At 38.7% G+C, this 22,437-nt stretch overlaps 1 protein-coding gene across 1 annotated transcript; it reads left to right on the forward strand.

Moving 5' to 3' along the window:
• The first annotated feature begins 58 nt into the window (after nt 1-58).
• Nucleotides 59-3,132, forward strand: LOC121801556 (cis-3-alkyl-4-alkyloxetan-2-one decarboxylase-like). Its single transcript, XM_042201065.1, has 11 exons — nt 59-350; nt 915-990; nt 1,056-1,141; nt 1,318-1,411; nt 1,490-1,566; nt 1,730-1,857; nt 2,004-2,075; nt 2,231-2,301; nt 2,426-2,501; nt 2,644-2,787; nt 2,873-3,132. Exons 1-11 carry the CDS (start codon nt 108-110, stop codon nt 2,910-2,912), a joined length of 1,107 nt encoding a protein of 368 aa, XP_042056999.1. The 5' UTR covers nt 59-107; the 3' UTR covers nt 2,913-3,132.
• The last annotated feature ends 19,305 nt before the right edge of the window (nt 3,133-22,437 follow it).

Below are 22,437 nucleotides of genomic sequence, written 5' to 3' on the forward strand. Positions count from 1 at the left end.
TTGAAATTGAAATTGAAATTGAAATGAAAGCAGAAAAATAAAGAAGTTAGTAGTGGTCGTTAAATTCCCAACTTCCTGCACCACTCCTGCTCTCCACCACCGCCGCTATGCCTTTCTCTCTCCTCCCTCCTCCTCCTCCACTCATCTCGCCAACCATTTCCACTTTCTCTTCCAGTAAATTATCCAATCAGAAACGATTCGCCCGTATAATCGTGGAGGCTTCTAAAAACGACGACGAAGAACCCGCTTTCAATCCGTTTGGGTTCGTCACCGACAATCCTTCGAGCCGCAGCGCCATTCAGCTACCGGAATCCCCTGCGGAGGACGGGAATGTCGGCCAAATGCTCTATGTAATTATTACCATTTCTTCTATTATCGTTTTTCGATTAATTTCCAGTTTGAAGGAAGATAGTTGAAACTTCATTCAATTGCTGTTCCATACCTTAATTGGAGGAAGATAGTTGAAATTTAATTAGTTGATGGATTATGAATTACTGGTGATTTTTTATTTGCAATTAAGAGACGACTGTATCTGCTTCAGTTCAGTCCATCTCTACTTTTCCATATAAAAGCACCGACTAATATAAAAAAGTAGGAGGAATTAAGTCCAATACTATTCTATTTATGAGTTTTCTTAATCTGTTGAAAAATACATTCTTTTGATTTTTTTTAGGGAAAACTAGGCCTATCTTAGTAGGATAGATGCAGTAATTCTTGAGACATAGATGAAACCCGTGGACCTATCAGCATGGGACGAAGGGAGTAGTTAAAGATTTGAAATGAAATCATGTTTCAGATAGCCGTTAATCTGTCTATGTTTTTTAAATTGATGGTGTTATGTTTCAGTTGGTGGCAAATGATTTGGAGATGTGAACTAATATTTGCTTGCCGTGCCATTTAATTTCTTATGAAAGAGAATAGAAGACAAAGGAAGGGACTATGGCTCTTACATCAAATCTGGAGGTTTTCGATGGTTTGTAAGAGAAACAGGTAACAAACCGCATTAACATGTTTACTCGGTTGAAATTCGATAATTTGGTTTCTTTCATTTGCAGGATCACGTGAAAGAGGGCGTGGAACCATTGTGTTTCTACATGGTGCTCCAACACAGTCATACAGCTATCGAGTTGTTATGTCTCAGGTACTGCTGGTGATCTACTAGCCGAGTTCATAGATTTTGCAACATAGTGTTGCCAATGTTTGCTTGTTCAACTACAGCCACTAAATGAGTGTTGGGGTTAATGACTTTTTGTGACCATTGAATGCTGAAAAAAATACTCTCTCTCTTTGTTGATTTCTATGGCTATGATGCTGTAGATGTCGGATGCCGGGTTCCACTGTCTTGCACCTGACTGGATAGGATTTGGTTTTAGCGACAAGCCACAGCCTGGATATGGATTTGACTACACAGGTTTTGCAACTTACCAATCCTTTATCATTTTTTGATTGTATGAATTTGTTGACAAAAATCTGATAATTTAATTGGCAGAGAAAGAATTCCATGAAGTGTTTGACAAATTACTGGATACTCTTGGGGTTACTGATCCCTTTTACCTAGTAGTTCAGGTCTGGACTTCAAAATCATAGTTTACAACATACTTAGCTGTCTATATCCTAATGAAGATTCGTATCTCTGTTGAATCTTGTCTTGTTTCCTCCATAAAACTCTTAAAACTAGTGTCTTCAAATTTACCAACTTAAATTGTACGTGAGTTCTTGCGTCTTGCAGGGATTTGTAGTTGGATCGTATGGATTGACTTGGGCTTTGAAAAATCAAAGTAGAGTGTCAAAGCTTGCAATCCTGAACACGCCATTGACGCCCTCATCACCGCTTCCTGGGCTATTTCAGCAGCTCAGGTGTTGTGATTACGTGTGAACAATTAGTGCATCTTTTGCCTATGAAGACGACCATCTCAAACCTCGTCTTTACTACCTAATGTTGGTGTGTTTTATTTATTGATTTTCTGATAGTAGATGTCATCTGCATCTTTGCTGATTTCCAGGATTCCACTTCTTGGCGAATTTACTTGCCAGAATGCAGTTATGGCTGAGCGTTTTATTGAAGCAGGTAGCGCGTATGTATCGAGAAATTTTTCTTCCATTTTATGTGATCTCAAACCTTTACTTTCAACAAAGATGCCTGCTTATGATTTGATTTATTTGGATGTTAGATATACATTATGTTACATTGTTACTGTGTTTTCACTAATAAAGAACATGTTCATGGCAGCTATGCCTTGAAGCTGGAAAAGGCAGATGTATATCGGTTGCCATACCTCTCTAGCAGTGGCCCTGGATTTGGTCTGTAATACCATCCCAAACCAATAGTAGCTTCTTGTCTTATCAAGGCGTTCGACACAGACAAATAGATTATAGGCTAAAAATATGCTTGCCTTCACTGATTCATTTCCTTTTGATGTTACAGCTCTGCTTGAGGCTACCAAAAGAGCTAACATTAATGATATTAACAGCCGAGTATCAGCTGGATTCGCATCTGGAAGGTACATTACTACACGATTAAGTAAACAACGTGTCGTCTCATACTTTTTCCTGATTGATTGCACTAACATTCAGTTTTTAGATCATAAAAGTAAATTCTTCGAAGATCAACTCTCTCAAATGTACTTCATATGGTGTTTTCAGCTGGGATAAGCCGATACTGGTTGCCTGGGGAATATCGGACAAGTATCTGCCGCAGTCAGTAGCTGAAGAATTCCAGAAAGGGAATACAGACAGAGTAAAACTTCAGATGATTGAAGGTGCAGGCCACATGCCGCAGGAGGACTGGTAAACGATCTCTCGCAAGCTATTAGTTTCTGCTGACTGCAAACACGAACATTTCCCACCTCTCAACAACATTTCATATTTGCAGGCCGGAGAAAGTTGTCGGCGCCTTGAGAGTATTTTTCTGAAGAGTAAAATGCCTCTCATTACAACTGAGTAAGGAGGGAGATGTTGGCATCCATGTAAATCTGCTGTAGATGCAGCCCAGTCAGTATGATTGTTTGTAAATTGAGATACTATATGTGTAAGTCTGAAACTGGAAAAAGAAGCAACAAGTAATCCGTACATTCTTGTACAAATTATGTTATTCTACAATGAGTTAAACAATGTCGTTTATTCATACATAAACAACACGGTTTGGTTTATAGACATTAACTATACAATCTTATTTTTTCGCATTGGGAAAATAGAAAAAAATTCCAAACTTTCCGGTTTCCCAATTGTTTTTTAAAATTGCTAGCCAAATCAGAATTTAACCAAATTTTTCCAATATTATGACAGTCATAATACAACCAAATAACACTAATCAAGTAGTGTTATAAACTGCCACCTGAGTTTTAATTATAATAAGATTGCAGTATCTGATTGTTTTGAAAAAAGGGAATAATATCTAAACTCCTAACTGTCAACGGTAATCTGATTTTCAAATTATTAAATGAAGACTTAACCAAAGCTTACTCTTTACTTCCGCCATTAAATATCTTATTTTTTCTTTTTTACTGTCAGCCAATAAATGTCTCATTTCACTTTTACTATATTTAATAAATGTACCCTACATTCCACTAACTCATTTCACTCACATTTTATTATAAAACCAATATATAAAAGTAGGATTCACATCCCACTAATTTTTTCTACTCAATTTACTTTATAAAGGTAAACAATTTTTAAAATCTGTGTCGGTCAAATATAAGATATTTATTCATGGATAAAGAGAGTATTCATTTCTATGCTGTGTTGTTTATTGCTTCTTTCCACTTCAAAAAAGGCAAATTGTAATTGATGGTTGGGCGAATTTTTGATGGTAGTAAATGCAGGTAAAAGAAAATATAGATCACGACACAAGGAATTACGTGGTTCGATTTACTGAGGTAAATCTACATCCACGGGAAGAAAGGAGGGCAAGATTGTATTGCTTGATCTGGTTTACAGCTTACAAATACAGACTTGCTATATGATATTTGATGTCTAGAGAGCTCTCCTTTCTCCTCCATCTGATCTAAGTTCTATTTATACATTGAACTAGGATCGTGGCTTACATCACCACTGACTAGGTCGTGGCTTACATCATCACTAATTAGGTCATGGCTTACATCATCACTAATTAGATCGTGGATGTCGTGGAGGTCATGAGATCCTGCATGGGTCCACCACTAAATAGATCGTGTAGTGGAGGTCGTGGAGGTTCTGCATGAGTCCACTATCTCCCAGTTCGGTCGAATAATGAGACCGAACTGCTGAACTATTGCCGAGCAGTTTTTGCCAATCTGAGAATAGAGCTTGATTGGTCGGCTTTTACCGAGCTGTAGGCTGGGGCCGAACTCTTTGGTAATGCCGAACTGATACTCTTCCTTGGGGACCGAACTGCTGAGCTATTGCCGAGCAGCTTTTGCCAATCTGAGAGTAGAGCTTGATTGGTCGGCTTTTACCGAGCTGTAGGCTGGGGCCGAACTCTTTGGTAATGCCGAACTGATACTCTTCCTTGGGTTTTGGGCTGATGGGCCGTTACTGCTATTGGGCTTGTTTAGTACGTACCCCATCACTACCCCCCCCCGAAAAGCGAAGTGAATCACTTCGGCGAAGCGAGTCACTTCGGCATTCTGGATAAAGGTACGGGGGAGGCTGACGTTAGGGGACGTGCCTTGCGCGTGACTGCATTAAATGCGACAGTAAAATCCGGCCGTTGAATCCTGAAAAGGTGGGATTCGAAACGGTGCGATGATTTTGAAATCTTCTCCGAATCTGATAAATACGTCCTTTCTTCATCATTTGAACACTTTTGCTATTGCTTCTTCTGCATTCTCTCTCTTTTGCGTAAAAATTTCCTTCCGCTTTCAAGAATTTCTTCAGAATTTCTTCAGACTTTCAAAGAGTAAGAACTATGTCTTCTTCTTCTTCTTCTGAGTCAGGTAGCGGTAGGAAAGGGGATAAGGGGTCTTCTAGCCGGAAAGAATCCGGGGAGAAGACCGTAGAGTATTTTCACAGCATCTTGAGTAAGGATACTGTGATATCCCTACACGAAAAATATTTTTTTCCTGGGGGGAAGGTTGCGATTCCCGACGACCTTCATAGGGCTGACTCGCCGCCGGAGGGTTACGCCACCGTTTACGAAGCCGGCTTGGAATGCGGGCTTCGTTTCCCTCTTCCCCCTGCCTTTGTAGAGCTGCTAGATTTTTTTCAACTCCCTTTAGGTCAGGTGACTCCGAACTCTTGGAGGCACTTATCGGCCTTTGCTGCCGAACTGCGTAGGCTAGATAAGGATCTGTCTCTGCGGGCAATCCTTAATTTCTTCCAGTTTAAGCGGAAAGGATCTTGGTTTTACTTGATCCCTTTACAGCCTTTTAGGGCCTTCTGCAAAACCAAGTGGCCAAAGTGGCAACATCGTTTCTTTTTTTACAATAGGACAGCGGCTCCGGGCTTTCCCTGGAGAGGGCCGAAGTCCGTGATTCCTCATCCTCGGTTAGAACCGTTGGACGAGCTCGAGGGCGAGCTCAATAAGATTCCTATGATTAGGAAGCAGTACCTGGAGTCTGAGCTCGTCAAGGGCGACTTCGTGTTCGACTCCTCGTCTTCGGACGAAGAGGCTGAGGGTGAGGATTTCTTTTTTATGCATTACTGCCTTGACGACGAAAACTAACCTTGTTTTCTTGCTTTTTGGCAGTGAACTTGCTAAACAAGCTCGGTCGCAAATCCTCCGAATCTAAGGAACCGGAGAGGCCAAAACCAGCAGCTCGGCGTCTGATGCCGAGAAGAATCCGAAGAGGCAAAAGACCTCTTCGGATCCAAAGAAGCCGGAGTCGACTTCGGCAAATAGGAAGGGGAAGACCCAGAAGCCCCCAAGAGCGCCGGAGAAAGACGTGGTCTTGGCGCCTCCTTCGGAACATATCTGTGAGCCCTTCTTATGGCCCACGGACTTCGCCGAGGTGAATTCTCTTCTTGATTTTCTGGCCTTGCTTTTTTTCCTGTATTTTTTGTGGCCCCTCGGTTGACTTTTTCCTTTTTCCATTTTCAGAGGAACGATATGCTCTCCAAGCTCGTCGCCGTTGAACTCTCCAAAGCGTCCAACGATTATGCTGAGATGCAGAGGAAGTTGGCGGCTGCTCGTCACCAGGCCGAACAGGCTAAGGCAGACTTTGAGAAGGCCAGAGCTGCTAGGATCTCGGCCCAGGATGAAGCCTAGTTTGCCAAAAACCAGCTCGTCATCCAGCGAGAGCAGACGAAACGGAGGGATGCTGCCGCCGTGGTTGCCCAAGGGGAGGTTCTCCGTGCTTTCGCGGAGAAACTCTTTCTGAGCAATCAATTTTCGGCCTTTGTCGGTGATCTGCTGAAACTGATGACCGATAATGCCGAGCAGGGGCCCGAAGTCGTCCTGCCGCTGTACGGCCGAGAGATAGCAGCTCGTCTCCAGAGTCTGCCGCTCCTTGAGGAGCTTGCTTCGTCCTCGGTCCTGCTTTCTGCTGACCGAGTTCGTAGTTGCCGAGCTGACCGGGACGAGAATATGGAGGCTATCTTTGCCTCCTTAGGGCCAGTTTCACCCGCTCCAATTTTCCACGGAGAAGGTGAGACCGAGCAGCTTGATCAGCAGACCGGAGACAGGCAGGCCGAGCAAGAGGTGCTACTGATCGGTGATGGGGGCACCGAGCAGGCTGGGGGGAGCAGGGAGGCCGAGGCTGAAGCTGAGGCAGACAAGGAGAAGGAAGCTGAACCTCACCGAGGAGCCGGAGACGAAGCTGGCGGAGTATGATTTCGTCTCCCTTCTCTTAGTTTAGTTTCTTCCTTCTTGTAAAATGGCCTTGAAGCCCTCCTTGTGTAAAAAAAATTTTTCTTATGAATGAAAAAATTCTTCTTTTCTGCACTTGTGTCTTCGTATAGCTTTTCGTACTCTCTTTTACTCCTGTTGTGGTTTACTACCTGCTCAGTAAACTGAAATGCCGAACTGACATAGGCTGCTTTGTATTCTTAACTCTTAAGGAGCTGGAGGTACTTCACTGGAAGCGGCTGTACTCTTCCGCTTTAGACGAAGCTGAGAAAAAAGCCATAGCTGACCAGATGAAGAATGACGAACTCTTGGCTTGTTTAGTGAAGCTGGAGGCCGACAATAAGGACTTAGAGTCCGAAAAGAAAGATCTGGAGGCCGAACTGAATACTGCTGTCGCTGAGAGGACTGCGTATGAGGATTTCATCAGCAGGCGCGGGGGAATGACCATCTCTGAAGTTCAGGAACGAGTTGACGAACTGTGGGAGGAATATCATGTACTCCGGAGGAACAATGCGCTGGAGAGCTCGGCTTGCCAACAAGTTGTGAAATCATTGCGGCGCTGGGCTTCTCGGTACGACATCGTTCTTTCCCGGCGTCCTTCAATCGAGAGATTCCTTAGGCATTTCCCGCCAACAGATGCTCATACTCCAGCTCAAACCTCTGATCCACTTGCTCAAAATCCTACTCCAAATCAGCAACGAACTCAGGAGCAACCGGAAACGTCAAGACGAGAACGGACTCAGGAGCAACCGGAAACGTCAAGACAAGGACGGACTGAAGTTCGTAGAGGAGCTGTGATTATGAGTGAGCAAGATCAACAAATGCTTCGTGAAGAGACTCTTCGCCGCCGAGGTGCCAGTACTTCCCGGACTCAAGGAAGAGGTGGTAGGTCGATCAGAGCATCTCGTCGACCTGCTTATTCTTCAGCTGCCCGGAACGCCCGAACTCGGCTTCACGAGGATTTTGTGAATAGATGGCTCAACTTTAGCAACCAGGGACAGTAGAATAGTCCTTTGTAATAGCGTAACGCCTTCTCGTAGGGCAGCGGAGTTGTATGCCGAACAAGTTTTAATAAATGAAATCTTCATTTCGCTTCTATCACTGCGTATTTACAGCTCAGCGAAAAAATTTCATCGTGCTCGTCCTCGGTCTTATGAAGTAAACTTCTTTGACCGGACTCGTCCTCGGTCTTATGAAGTAAGCTTCTTTGACCGGACTCGTCTTTGGTCTTATGAAGTAAACTTCTTTGACCGGACTTGGTCCTCGGTCTTATGAAATAAACTTCTTTGACCGGACTCGTCTTTGGTCTTATGAAGTAAACTTCTTTGACCGGACTCGTCTTTGGTCTTATGAAGTAAATTTCTTTGACCGGACTTGGTCCTCGGTCTTATGAAATAAACTTCTTTGACCGGACTCGTCTTTGGTCTTATGAAGTAAACTTCTTTGACCGGACTCGTCTTTGGTCTTATGAAGTAAATTTCTTTGACCGGACTAAGCTTGTGTCCTAATTTGGCGAGTTTTATCGCTCGGATCGGACTTTCCCTTGTCCTAATTTGGGGATCGGACTTTCCCTTGTCCTAATTCGGCGAGTTTTATCGCGTGGATCGGACTTTCCCTTGTCCTAATTCGGCGAGTTTTATCGCGTGGATCGGACTTTCCCTTTGTTGCAGTGCGTTTCAGACGAACTGCTTGTTTCTTAAGCTGAATTGTGGTTTTGTATCCTCCTTAGAAGCTTGGACTCACAATCGTTGGCTTATATATGTTCTAAAAAGGGGATCAGCCTTCGAAGAACAAGATACCTCAGTAACATTTGTAAGAGACGACACGCACATAGACAGACAAAACGCACATAGACAAACAAAACGCATATAGACAAACATGAAACACAAGTAAAAAACAAAGAAAGCACATACCCCTAGGACCGAACTAGACACAAGACTGACTGACCGGACTGTCTCTTACAAATGGAACTTCATGAGGTTGGAAATGTACCATGTTCGGGGTACTTGTTCTCCTGACATGTGAGTCAATTTATAAGACCCTTTGCCGAGGACTTCTGACACCCGATATGGACCTTCCCATGTGGGTTCGAGTTTGCCCAGCTTTTCTGCTCGGCTTACTTCGTTGTTTCTCAAGACGAGATCTCCCACTTGAAATTGCAGCTTTTTCACCTTTTGGTTATAATACCGGGCTACTTGCTCCTTGTACTTGGCTGCTTTTATGCAGGCCAATTCTCTTCTTTCTTCGGCCAGATCTAGTTCGGCTCTCAGTCCGTCATCATTCATTTCTGAGGAGAAATTTAGAGTTCGGGGACTGGGTACGCCGATCTCAACCGGAATCACGGCTTCAGTGCCGTACACCATCGAGTTCGGCTCCGGTGTGACTTCGGTCATTTCGCCTGCCTCTGACTCCGGCTGTTGTGATTGCTATGCTTGATGGTGCCGATCTGATTGCTCGGCACTTTTAAGCGCAATCTGCAAACACTCTTGCTCTTTTTTGATCACCTCGGATGACCGCTATCCCTCCTTTAGTGGGGAAGGAGTTCGGCGAGGAAGCCTCTGATCGCTATGATCGGGCTTCTTTTTGTCTTCTCTAGATGAGCTGTCTAAAGACCGTTTTCGACGGTCTGCCTCATCGGCACGAGAAAACTGGTCCGCAATGTCCCACATCTCTTGAGCTGTTTGCGGACTGCATTCCACGAGCTTTCTGTAGAGAGCTCCGGGCAGGATTCCATTTTGGAATGCCGAAATGACAAGTAGATCATTGAGATCATCTACTTGTAGGCATTCCTTGTGGAACCTCGTCATAAAGTCGCTGATCTTTTCGTCGCGACCTTGACGTGTAGAAAGCAGCTGAGCCGAAGTGATTCGGGCTTCCGCTTTCTGAAAGAACCTCCTGTGGAAAGCATCCATTAGATCTCGGTAAGATCTAATGCTGCCTTGGGGGAGGCTATCGAACCACCTTCTTGCGTTCCCGATAAGCAGCTCGGGAAACAGCTTGCACATATGGACCTCATTGAGACCCTGGTTCACCATGTTATACTGATAGCGTCCCAGGAAGTCATGAGGATTCACTAACCCGTCATAAGTCATTGACGGAGTTCGGTAGTTCTGTGGTAAGGGAGTTCGGGTGATATCGTCCGAGAACGGAGTCTTCAATGCTCCGTACATGGCGAACCCGACATCTCTTCGGTATGGAGGAGATGGAGTTCTCCTGTGATTCCGGTACCGAGGAGGAACAGGAACATGTCGGGGTTGAGGATTCTTCTTCCTGGAAGACACGGCACTACTGCGGTAGTGACTTTCATGTCTGGATGAGGAGGGAGAATCCACCGTTTTCGTCTCAGGCTTTTGGCCTGTTTGCAGGAATGTTAAGAATTCATCCTGCTTCTCGGCCAAAAACAACTTGACAGCCTCGTTCAAATCGGGCTGCTGGGAAGACTCGGTGCGATGAGTCTTTGAGCGGCTTGTTCCTTCTCCGTGAGAACTGGAAGTAGATTTCTCCCGAGGCTGTTTTCCAGATCTGCGGGCTGGACTAGCTTCCTCATGGTTATCACGAACGGTATTATGGGTGTTATGTGATCTGGTATGCATTTTTTTTGGTGGAAGAGGATCAAAAACTCGCTTTTATCACAGATTTGGTTCTCTGTTTCCCACAGACGGCGCCAGTGATGGTTGGGCGAATTTTTGATGGTAGTAAATGCAGGTAAAAGAAAATATAGATCACGACACAAGGAATTACGTGGTTCGATTTACTGAGGTAAATCTACATCCACGGGAAGAAAGGAGGGCAAGATTGTATTGCTTGATCTGGTTTACAGCTTACAAATACAGACTTGCTATATGATATTTGATGTCTAGAGAGCTCTCCTTTCTCCTCCATCTGATCTAAGTTCTATTTATACATTGAACTAGGATCGTGGCTTACATCACCACTGACTAGGTCGTGGCTTACATCATCACTAATTAGGTCATGGCTTACATCATCACTAATTAGATCGTGGATGTCGTGGAGGTCATGAGATCCTGCATGGGTCCACCACTAAATAGATCGTGTAGTGGAGGTCGTGGAGGTTCTGCATGAGTCCACTATCTCCCAGTTCGGTCGAATAATGAGACCGAACTGCTGAACTATTGCCGAGCAGCTTTTGCCAATCTGAGAATAGAGCTTGATTGGTCGGCTTTTACCGAGCTGTAGGCTGGGGCCGAACTCTTTGGTAATGCCGAACTGATACTCTTCCTTGGGGACCGAACTGCTGAGCTATTGCCGAGCAGCTTTTGCCAATCTGAGAGTAGAGCTTGATTGGTCGGCTTTTACCGAGCTGTAGGCTGGGGCCGAACTCTTTGGTAATGCCGAACTGATACTCTTCCTTGGGTTTTGGGCTGATGGGCCGTTACTGCTATTGGGCTTGTTTAGTACGTACCCCATCAGTAATCAAAGCAAAATATTATATTAAATTGTAATATTTTAACGTAGTATCCCATTCCATAATTAATTTAAAAAAATTACAATTGCCATGATATTTGTCTCCTCAAACAGAAACCAATCAGTATATTTTTATTTACCTAATTATTTCCGCCGAATCACAATTAATTTCATATAATAATACAGTCGCTCTGACTACTAAATATATTGCTGAGCAACATGGCTTTGACTTCTTATTAGTAAAGCATCTCTTTTACGGAGTAATATTCTTCAAAATTCGCCAAGACTTCTTGGAATTTTTCATTTTAGAATATTTCATTGCTTGACCGCACGGTGCAAACAAAGTGATTTAGATTCCAAGTCAAACAATCATGATTACATAATACAATAATAATGGTGACTCTGCGATTGGTTTAATAATTGAATATAATTAAAACTCAAGAATATTTTGGACATGGACAGAGGACTATCAAATATTCGGCTATATTGTTACATGAGAATTGAGATGTTGACAAATGCAAAATTTAAAATAATTAGCCTGTCTCCTTGAATTCTTTGTCATGTTTGCTTGCCAAGAGGATGATTAATTTAGGAAAAAGTGCTAGAAAAAATATGAAATTTGATCAGGTTCGTTTTACAAGTTTAAAAATTGTTTTTAAAATTATGGATTTTAACATTTTTCTCAATTTTCTTGTACCGAAATGATCCAATTTCTTATTATAAAGTGATGTTAATTTGATGCACACATGTTTCAGGTTAATGGCGTTGAGTTATTTGCTAAATGTGTTGAGAATGATAAAATTCACGGCCGATCTGCACCTCATTGGATTTTCATATGCTAAACTAGATTAAATTTCATCGAAATTAGACTTTGTTGAAATTTTGAGAAATGTATTAAAATTCTTGGTTTTTGTTGTTGGTTTTAAAAACTACTGGACTAATCAAGAATTTGATCAAAATTCATAGCAATTTGCCCATTAAGTTTTTTTGTTTGGCCACAGTTGTACTGAGCCCTTCTTTGGCGGATTCCGACTAATCTTGTTTGATCGGGTTTACGGATTAAGACCGAAAGTCTCCCAGTGGATGACGGGATTTGAGCCTGTGACCTCAGGGTCACCACCACTCCGCGTTGCAAACTGAGCTACGACATGTTGCTAAATTGCCCATTAATTTAGTATGCTTGAAATGGATTAATATAATGTCTTCGAATGAAAGTGGGTCAATAATAATCAATCAAAATATTAACCTAAACTAGGCTAGCTAGTAGTTGCCAAAAATCTTATTGTAGAAACTGCAGTACTGCACTAGTTATATAGGTGTGCAACCAAGATATTAAATTGTTAGATTGCTTATTTATATCGAATTGAAGTCACAGCCGCACTGTTTAAATTTATCAAAATTTGAAGGTATGATATATAGCATGTACAGTATAATAATTCTATACAATATTGCATCTTCTTTCCTTGAGAAATTGAAAAATATGATTTGTCTCATCTATGCTCATTGCTATTATAATTAACTTTGTATTAACTTTAATACAAGCATATTAAATGTCCCTAAACCAATGAAAGACAAGCTTTAAATAAATATTTTACTGTATATCTAACATTGTTTAATACAGACCCATTTTGTAATAACTAATTTCAACTAATTATTTATACTATTTGAAACTTGATTTTAAGTATATAACTAGCTAGTACTATAACGCAATTGATAATCCATAGACAGAAAACAAAATTTATACTAGTTTTCTTTAACATAAAACTTTAGTAAATACTTGAAATTTTACAGATTCACCCCTTTAGCGAATTTTATTAATTCTGTATTTATTGCGGTCATAGTAGTTTAAATTGATGAAATGAAGCGTTCTTAATTTTTACTCTTGGAACTTGGCCATTTGAATTTTTTATAGTCTACGTTTTTTATAATTGTCACTTAATCTTAAATGGACTGAAATTGAAACTCCATTATTAATGAATTGGGCAATATCAGGTGGAAAGTGTATATACTACTAGTACATATTTGAATTTTTAATTATTTCTATATTTTGTTTCGGTCATGGTACTTTAAATTGGTGAAATTAAGTGCTCTTAATTTTTATCCTTGGAACTTTGTCATTCGAATTTTTTATCGTCTACAGTTTTATAATTATCATTTTATCTTAAAGGGACTGAAATTGCAACTCCATTATTAATGAATTGGGCAATATCTGACATATTATATACTTATTCTTCACATAGAATTTTATCGGCATTAAAATTGTCACACCATCTCTATACTTTAGGGGACTACAAATGTGTTACTTGATCATGGATCAATGATGCTTAACGAACTTCACTCTAGCTAACATTTTTATAAAGTAGTAATATAATATTTATTCACAAATAATTAGGTAATTTTTGTAGGCTTCTTATGTGCGTCACGTGACAAATTAACTACTAGGTTTAAATAATTGTAGTATTGTACAACTTAATTAATTTTGGCTGCAGTGTCTGTCATTTTTCAATTATATTTATAGGGCTAAGTCATTCAATTTATTAATCTCAACCACAACCTATGCAAATTGACTTGATAATTGAATTTTGTTTTTTTTAAATAGGAAAAGCTGACTAGTCATAATATGGTCATGAGTGAAAAATGGGAATATATTCATAATTTTGAAATACTACTACTTTTGAGTAAATAAACCAATTTATTTTTTATAACCTTCCTCACATTCTCATAAATAAAAAGAATATTTTATGGTCCAAAATTAAAAACCAATTAAGTAGTTGCCTTTTGAAAACTATGCTCTAGTGCACAAGCACAAAACTCGTTAGAGCACCTGCAACGGTGCTCTTATTAAGAGCACCCGCCGTGCTAACCGCTGTGCTCTTGCCGACGGCACGGCCCTGCTCTTAGCTAAGAGCAGCGTCGTGCCGACGGCAAGAGCACGAGCAGCCGACGTGGCATGCTCTGATTAGCCGTTGATTTATCATTTTTTTGTTTTTTAATTCGAAAAAATCTGAGAAATTCAGATTTAATAAAAAAAAATTTCCCACTTCCAAATTAAATATATTCATTTTTTCCTCATTTTTTATTTATTTTTTCATTATTTTTATCCCAAAAATCACACTTTCATTTATAAATACATCCATTTCAACACAAAAAATCACACTATACCAAACATCTCTCTCAACCTCAATTTTTAGGATTTTAATTATGTAATTTTTAATTTTTTAGTAATTTATAATAGTATGTCGGGTATTTTTAATGCATTTTAATATTGTGGAAATGTTTTTAGTAATTAAAGTCTTTAAATTGAACAATAGAATGGTGAGGCCCTTGAACATGCTCTTGCGGAAGAGCATGGATGTGGGTGTTGTGTTCTTGCGGAAGAGCAATGAGTAAAAAAAGAATAAAAGTGGTTGGGCCCACATCCATGCTCTTTTCTAGTAAACAAGGAAAGGGATAGCCACTTGCCCATAAGAGCATCCACATCCATGCTCTTAAAGAGCATGGATGTGGATGCTCTTATGGGCAAGTGGCTATCCCTTTCCTTGTTTACTAGAAATTAAAAACATTTAATGTTGTAATCTCAAAATTATAAAATTATTTACAAATATTTTCTTTTAAAAAGCTAGATACCCTCTATTGGAATGAAAATAAGAGATACCTAATAATGACATATAAGGGTTTTACTTATAATTTATTATATCTATAGCTATATGTAATATTACTATATAAAAATAAATAAAATCAAAATAAAATACTAGTCCGTCTACAAAAAATAATTAGTAGTATAACAAATAATGACTCACATGTTAACTGATAATCTGATTACAAGTTGACAACCAACATATCATCTTCAATTGTCAATGAGGTTTTTTTTACTTGCAAAATTATTTTTTATCAGTCATTTTTGCCTACCCTACTATAAACAAATATTTATATAGTGAAATTATGTCTAATAATAGTATTCCTAAAACAGTAAAATTGTCCCATGTTGATTTCCTACATTGGAGGATTCGAAACAACCATATATTTGTTTTTTCTAACTTGGATCGAGTTTCATTTGAGGAAACCAAATTTACTTTAAGATCTAACATCTTGACATTTTCTTTTATACTCTAGGTTTCAATAATATTTTTTTAAAATTGTGATTATTTAATTGCTTTAGGATTTGTGGAGAGGCAACTGTAGTGCGAATTTGCAGGCGCATTTTGGTTGAAATAAAAAACTATGTAAATATTTAAATAATGAAAACAAGTTAATTCCAAAAGAACCAATTAATTTATATTGAACTGAATAAACTAGTAGTAATAATAATCGTAGTAATTGTTTTATGAAATTGTTATTTTGAATTTTGATGGTGATTTTGAAATAACAAACGATACAAATATAGACCCCCCCCCAAAAAAAAACAGTTAGATATTAAAACAAATGAAATACATTGATTAAAGAATTCGAAGAAAATGATATATTTTGAAATAAATGAAAAAATAAATCTTAAATACGAATTTTGGAGGAATTAATTAACCTATAGTATATTTTCTAATTTAATTGGATATTACTAAAAATGTAGTAGTAATTAGATATGGAACAATATAATTAATATAACCGATTTAAATAAAATCGGTTTAGTTGGAGCCAAATTTTAGAGATACTAATATTTATGTAAACACATTCTGAAAATTTATTTTCCTCTATTTTTATTATTTTCTTCGACGTTCTAGCTAAACATTTATAATATCTATCTGGTATGAGAATTCTATCTGATTAGGAAACAAATTTCGTTCGTGAGAGGATTAAATATTTATTTTGGATGTGAATAGTTTTATCAGTATTATATTAGCATGTAATACTATTAATAATAAATTTTCCCAAGTAACTACAAGTACTTACCAAAATATAGGCATCTTGTTCACATGATATTAGGAGCTCAATGTCTTGTCACATAATATCCCAATTTGTCAAAATAAAGTGATTAACCAGAATAGTAAACACATGTGTACATTAGTTTGAAAAATCACCCAAAAATTTGCTTTTGTCATTGATTTTTTTCTATGTCCGCCATGTTTAGGATGAGGTTTAATTATTATCTATTTTCTTTAATTTTCTGTTTCTTGCTATTTTTTGTTATTAAATCCATACGATGTGTACTACCCTTTTGTTTCTAATTTTGTGTTTCTTTTTTGCTTTTGTTGTTGTTGGGTCTCGGTGGTGCACACCCGAACTCCACGTTAGTATGATATTGTCCGCTTTGGGCAAAGCCCTCACGGTTTTGCTCTTGGGGTACTCCCCAAAAGGCCTCATACTAATGGAGTTGGGGTTAGCCCATTTATATATGCTTGCAACTTTTGTCTATTCTCCGATGTGGGATATGGTTTGCTTCACCACAATCCTCCCCTCAAACCAAGACTACTAGACCAAGACCACATGTCTGTGCCCCCATGTTACAGGTCACCAGGTCACCACAAGTCTTGGTCGCACCTCCTTATGCGACTTGGCGTGCCGATCTAGTCCCCTCGTGGCTCTGATACCACTATTGGGTCCCGGTGGTGCACACCCGAACTCCACATTAGTATGATATTGTCCGCTTTGGGACAAGCCCTCACGGTTTTGCTCTTGGGGTACTCCCCAAAAGGCCTCATACTAATGGAGTTGGGGTAGTCCATTTATATGCTTGCAACCCTTGTTCATTCTCCGATGTGGGATATGGTTTGCTTCACCACAGTTGTGTAATGATTTAGAATAGAGTTTTTGTTTTTGTTTGGATGTTGATTTTGTTTACTTTTTCTTATTGATTATATTTTGTTTACTTTTGTTTACTTTTTTCCTATTGATTACATAAAAAAGAAATCAAATTGATGAGTTCATTGCAAGCTGTTGGAATAAATTTGGTATAGATCGCTAAACAGAACTTGAGAGGGGAAATATGAGGATATGAGAAAGTTGTTTGAAGATAATTTTTTGATTGAATCTCAAGAACAAATGAGTGATGCAAACAGAATTACATTAACTTGAAAAATGAAATTTAAATAGCTAATTAACTTTTATTTAATAGATTCAGTACTATAATACTCCTTTCTTCCCATAAAAATAAGGATACTTTTCTTTTTCATCCGTCCCACAAAATTATCTCATTTTAATTTATGTAAAGTTCCCCCAAACTTATTCTCAACATACATCAATTTATTTACAACTTATACCACTAGGACCTACAACTAAACACTGACAATAATATGGGCTCACTTACCACTAGGAAATGGATCTCCTTCTGTGTAGAGCAGGTGCTGTGCCATTTCCCATAGGCATAATTAAATAAAAGAAAAGGAACAAAGAATAAAAAAAAGTATAGTTGCGTTTTGTTTATAAAATGTTGTGTTTTAAACACAGCCCCCACTGTTGTGCACAGCTGGGGATCCTTCCCCCTTACCACTAATACTATTTTAATTATCTTTCTCCTTATCTCTCTTACTTTATCAATTACTATTATTTTTAATTTTTGTGTCGGTTCAAATGTTTTGATTTTTTGATATGCATGGAGTAGTAGTGAGATAAACCGTTCATATTATTTCAAATTTTCAGATGGGACATATGATAAAAATATTTTTTTAACTATTCATTATTTTGTAGATTTAATGTTGTAAGACATTGAAGTAGGTCTAGTCTTTAATTTGACATCTTACATAGCATCTAAGATGTGTTACATTATAATCTCTTCGTCTTATAATAGCAGTCACATTTGGTGTAGGTACAGATTTTAAGAAATGTAAACAATAGTGGCTTCAAAAAGTTAGTGCAATATGAAATCCACTTTTTATATTGGTTTTATAATAGGATGTGAATGAAATAAGTAGTGGAATACGGGACCTACTTACCATTTATGGTAAAAATAAAATGTGACTCTTATTATGGAACGGACCAAAATGATAAAATGTGACTCTTATTATGTGACGGCGGGAGTAGATTTTATCGAACATAATTTGCAAATTAGTGAATTCGAATATGAATTACTTAAAATAGCACTAGTGATATACATATAGCTGACTATTGTAAGTTTGTCCGCTTAAAATTATACTCCTTACTTCCTTCGTCCTTTTCACTATTGACTCGGCACGGGTTTTAAGAAATGTAATAGAATGTGGGTTGAAAGAAGAGTAGCATCTAGAGTCTGGTTCGTAATATTTGGTGTATATGCGACAATCGTCTCTTAAAAATATAAACTTTCTCTTTTAGGAAGTGGACTACATAATCCATTAATACTGCTTTCACTATTTTTTCTCTTCTTCTCTCTTACTTTGCCTTTACCCATCCCATTCTTCTTCTTTACTTTACCCATTCTTCTTTTTTACATTATGCATTAAAACTCATGTCATTTTAAAAGTTTATATTCTGTATTTTTTAAGGACAAAGGTAGTATGGTACAGTATGTGCTAGTGAGTGAAGCATGTAAAAAGTGACTTTGAGACTAATTTGATTGCAGATTATTTGACAAGTTTATTGTGGAGATAGGACAACCTATACATATTGTGGAGATGGTACCCGAATTTACAGGCCTACAAACTATGAACTAGGGAACAAACTATTGTGGAGTGACAACTTGAGAACAACAAATATTCGAACTTTAGGACCTCTCTTGTAACAAAAAAAACTTAAAGAAACTTAACCAAACACCCCCAAAATTTAGATTCCTTATTCTTTCCCGATACAATTACTATTACAAATGGAGAAAAAACGAGAAAAGCTTTAGATTCTAAATTGGCACTACGCGTAGTAATTACTCGGAAAAATACTACAACCGAGTAGGAAATCGATAAAATCTTGGAACCATTCACCAACTAATTAAAGTAGGACACCCACAATAAAAACCTCGGTCAAAATTATAACAAGGTAAATATCGAATTCATGCCTGTAATTTACAATATAATTATTTTTTTATTTGTGATGAATTATAGTTTCGAGGTCCAAAATTAATTTGGTCTTATCCATATTTGCAAATAGTATTCACAGTTTATTTTGCATAATTTAGAAGTTAGAAATGTGGGATCTTAAAATGCAACTAATTCTTTAATGGTTAGCAGGTTTTTACTTTAAAACCTAAAACTCAAATTATTAATTTACATTTGACTACACAATGTATGTAAATTGAGGTAGCTTGTGTACAAGATTTGACTTCGACTAGCATTAGTCGTTTTCTAACCATATTCACCAGATAAAGTTAGTACATACCTCAAATTATATGTTCTTCGAGTGAAGTAATTGAGCACTAAATAATGCGTGTAAAAGTTATTCTTATAAAATTATACTAGTACTTATTAAAATTATTATACTTAATTTTAGATGTAAAATGATATTTCACATACACCAAGGTAATAAAAATTCCTATTAAATCATAAAATAAACTCAACATATTAAAATATGGTGTAGATAAGAATGGAGTTCAATATATAGTACTAGTATTAATATTAGGAGGAATATACACTTTTATAAATAGCAGTAAGAGATAATTATATTTGAATAAAAAACAGGCATTAATTAGTTTGGTAATTGCACGCTATCAAATTTTCACATGAACTTTGAAAGAAACGAAAAATACAAAAACTAGATTGTAGCAATTTTCCCATGAAATCGGTTTGCGCTCAATCGAATCGAAGATGACAAGTTAGAGTGTTAACATGAACTCACTTACTCATGTTTAAATGAGTGACATCGTTTACAACAGTGGCGGATCTGGGGGGCAGGAGGGGGCGGTCGCCCCCTCCGTGCGACTATTTTTCCCTTATCGGGATGTAAATTTACCATGTCCGCCCCCTCCGTTTGCCTCCGGCGTCGCCCCGAACAATAAAAAAAATAGCCATATCCGCACTAAACCAAGCTAATACTATATATTCCGCCCCCTCCATTTCCGGATCCTGGATCCACCACTGGTTTACAAGACCTCTAACCGATACTGTTTCATGAGGATCAACATTGGCCCATCCGAAATCGATGGTGGGAACTCTCCTTGTTTTTCAAAGAGATGAAGGCGTACGGATTGACGAGGCGACCGTTGAAGGAAGTTGTTCGCAGCGACATGCTTAGCCGCCAAACTTGCAAAAATTATTGTGATCTCAAAGTTCATTTATTTATTCACTTTTTATAAAATTCCATAATATCCCAAAATCAACACATTTATGCGTCATAATCTCTTTCGACTATAACACTTCTAATACATTTACAAGAAAATTATGAAGCCATCACATGTATGTTAAAACAAATAACCACCTGATCACATATATAAAACCCATGTTCGACAAACTAAGCACATACCATACCGCCTCGTTTACTCGTTAGCAATAACTTACTACCAAAATCCACCATACAAATAAAAATAACCGATGTTGTTCACATCTTTAAGTCGAATCAATACATATCAATTCACCAGAAAATTTAACTTAATCCCATAAAAACATATCAATTCACCAGAAAATTTTAACTTAATCTCATAAAAAACAACTAACACCAATGCAAATGAGAGGTGGAAATTGAAGTTTGAAAGTCACCCACAATTAGAGCAAAGACAAAAACACAATAGTAGAGAAGAGAAAAAAAACAAATGAAGAAAGAAATAGAGGAAGAAATTAAGAGCATCCACCCGAACCCACTTTTATTACCTTTTTACTCTCTGCTCTTTCCCAAGAGCACAACACTCACATCCATGCTCTTCCGCAAGTACATGCTCAAGGGTTCCACCATTCTATTCTTCAATTTAAATAAAAATATTTTCATAATATTAAAATGCATTAAAAATATCCGATACCATTACAAATTACTAATAAATTAAAAATTACATAATTAAAATCATAAAAATTAAAAATTACATAATTAAAATCATAAAAATAAAAAATTTGCATAATTAAAATCCTAAAAATTAAAAATTACATAATTAAATTCATAAAATTAAAAAAACCTACTACTAGTGGCCGAATTTCGCCAAAATGTGTTTGATTAGGTCTTCTTGTAGCTCAGTGTGGGTTCTGGTATTGCGTATTGTGTGTCTTGTTTCGATCCTCTCGCGCGCCATCGTATGCACACCACGGCGTGGGGGAGACCTCGCGGTTGAGCTTCCGGCTTCATCCTCGTCATAAAAGTTAGCCGCCTTCGGTTCTTCGTTAGCTATAATCACGTTGTGCAAGATAATACACGTGTACATGATGTCGGCGATATTCTTAACGTACCACAGCCGAGACGGGGCCTTCACAATATTGAATCGGGCTTGAAGGACCCCAAAAGCTCTTTTGACGTCTTTCCGGGCAGACTCTTGACGCTGCACAAAAAGAACCCGTCTCGGGTCTTGCAGATTGTTGAACGTCTTCACGAAAGTAGACCACCTTGGGTAGATACCATCGGCGAGATAGTAACCCATGTGGTATGCATTTCCGTTGACGATGAAGTCGATCACCGGTGCTACACCATTCAAAACATCATTGAAGAGTGGTGAAGAATAGAGCACATTCAAGTCGTTGTTGGATCCGGCAACACCGAAATATGCATGTCAAATCCATATGCGGTAGTCGGCGACCGCTTCAAGGATAAGCGTTGGGCCTCCGCCTTTGTGGCCGCTTAAATATTGCCCCCTCCAAGCAGTCGGGCGATTCTTACACTTCCAATGCATGCAGTCAATGCTACCAAGCATACCGGGAAAACCGTAGATTGTTTCGTGAAGATGAAGCAGTCGTTGACAATCTTCGGTTGTGGGTGCCCGAAGGAATTCCTCACCGAAAGCAGAACGATTGCCGTCGTAGAAATTTTTGAGGCATAAGATTCCAGTTGACTCACCTACATGCAAATACTCATCGAAGAGGTCAGCCGTTTGCCCAGTAGCAAGTTGTCGGATGGCACAAGTACACTTCTGCAACGCCGAGAGACTTTGCTGACCGGTTGCGTCTCTACTTGATTGAAAGTATTCAACACGGGCGGACAATGTGTTGACAATACGCATAAACAATCGTTTTGACATGTGAAAACGGCGCTGGAAGTAATCTTCCGGAAACCGCGGCTGGTCGAAAAAATAGTCAGCAACGAGCCTTTCGTTGGCTCCCTCCCGGTCACGAGGTATGTAGCGGCGAATTGATATAGTTGGTCGAGGAGGAGGGGCGGGAGTGGTGTCGGCGACATAGGCTTCATAGGCGACACAATATTGTTCATAGTATTTTTGTTCTTCGCGCTCCGCTTCAGCCATGATATCGGTAAAATCCATTTTTAGAGAGGGTTTGAGTGAGAGA

This window comes from Salvia splendens, chromosome 4 (genome assembly GCF_004379255.2).
Source record: "Salvia splendens isolate huo1 chromosome 4, SspV2, whole genome shotgun sequence".
NCBI lineage: Eukaryota > Viridiplantae > Streptophyta > Magnoliopsida > Lamiales > Lamiaceae > Salvia > Salvia splendens.

Bases quoted from the DNA above. Each gene is read 5' to 3' on its own strand.
- LOC121801556 (XM_042201065.1), top strand. From the start codon at position 108: ATGCCTTTCTCTCTCCTCCCTCCTCCTCCTCCACTCATCTCGCCAACC. The intron at 351-914 runs GTAATTATTACC...TTCTTATGAAAG, and splicing joins ATGTCGGCCAAATGCTCTAT to AGAATAGAAGACAAAGGAAG. The intron at 1,858-2,003 runs GTGTTGTGATTA...GCTGATTTCCAG, and splicing joins GGGCTATTTCAGCAGCTCAG to GATTCCACTTCTTGGCGAAT.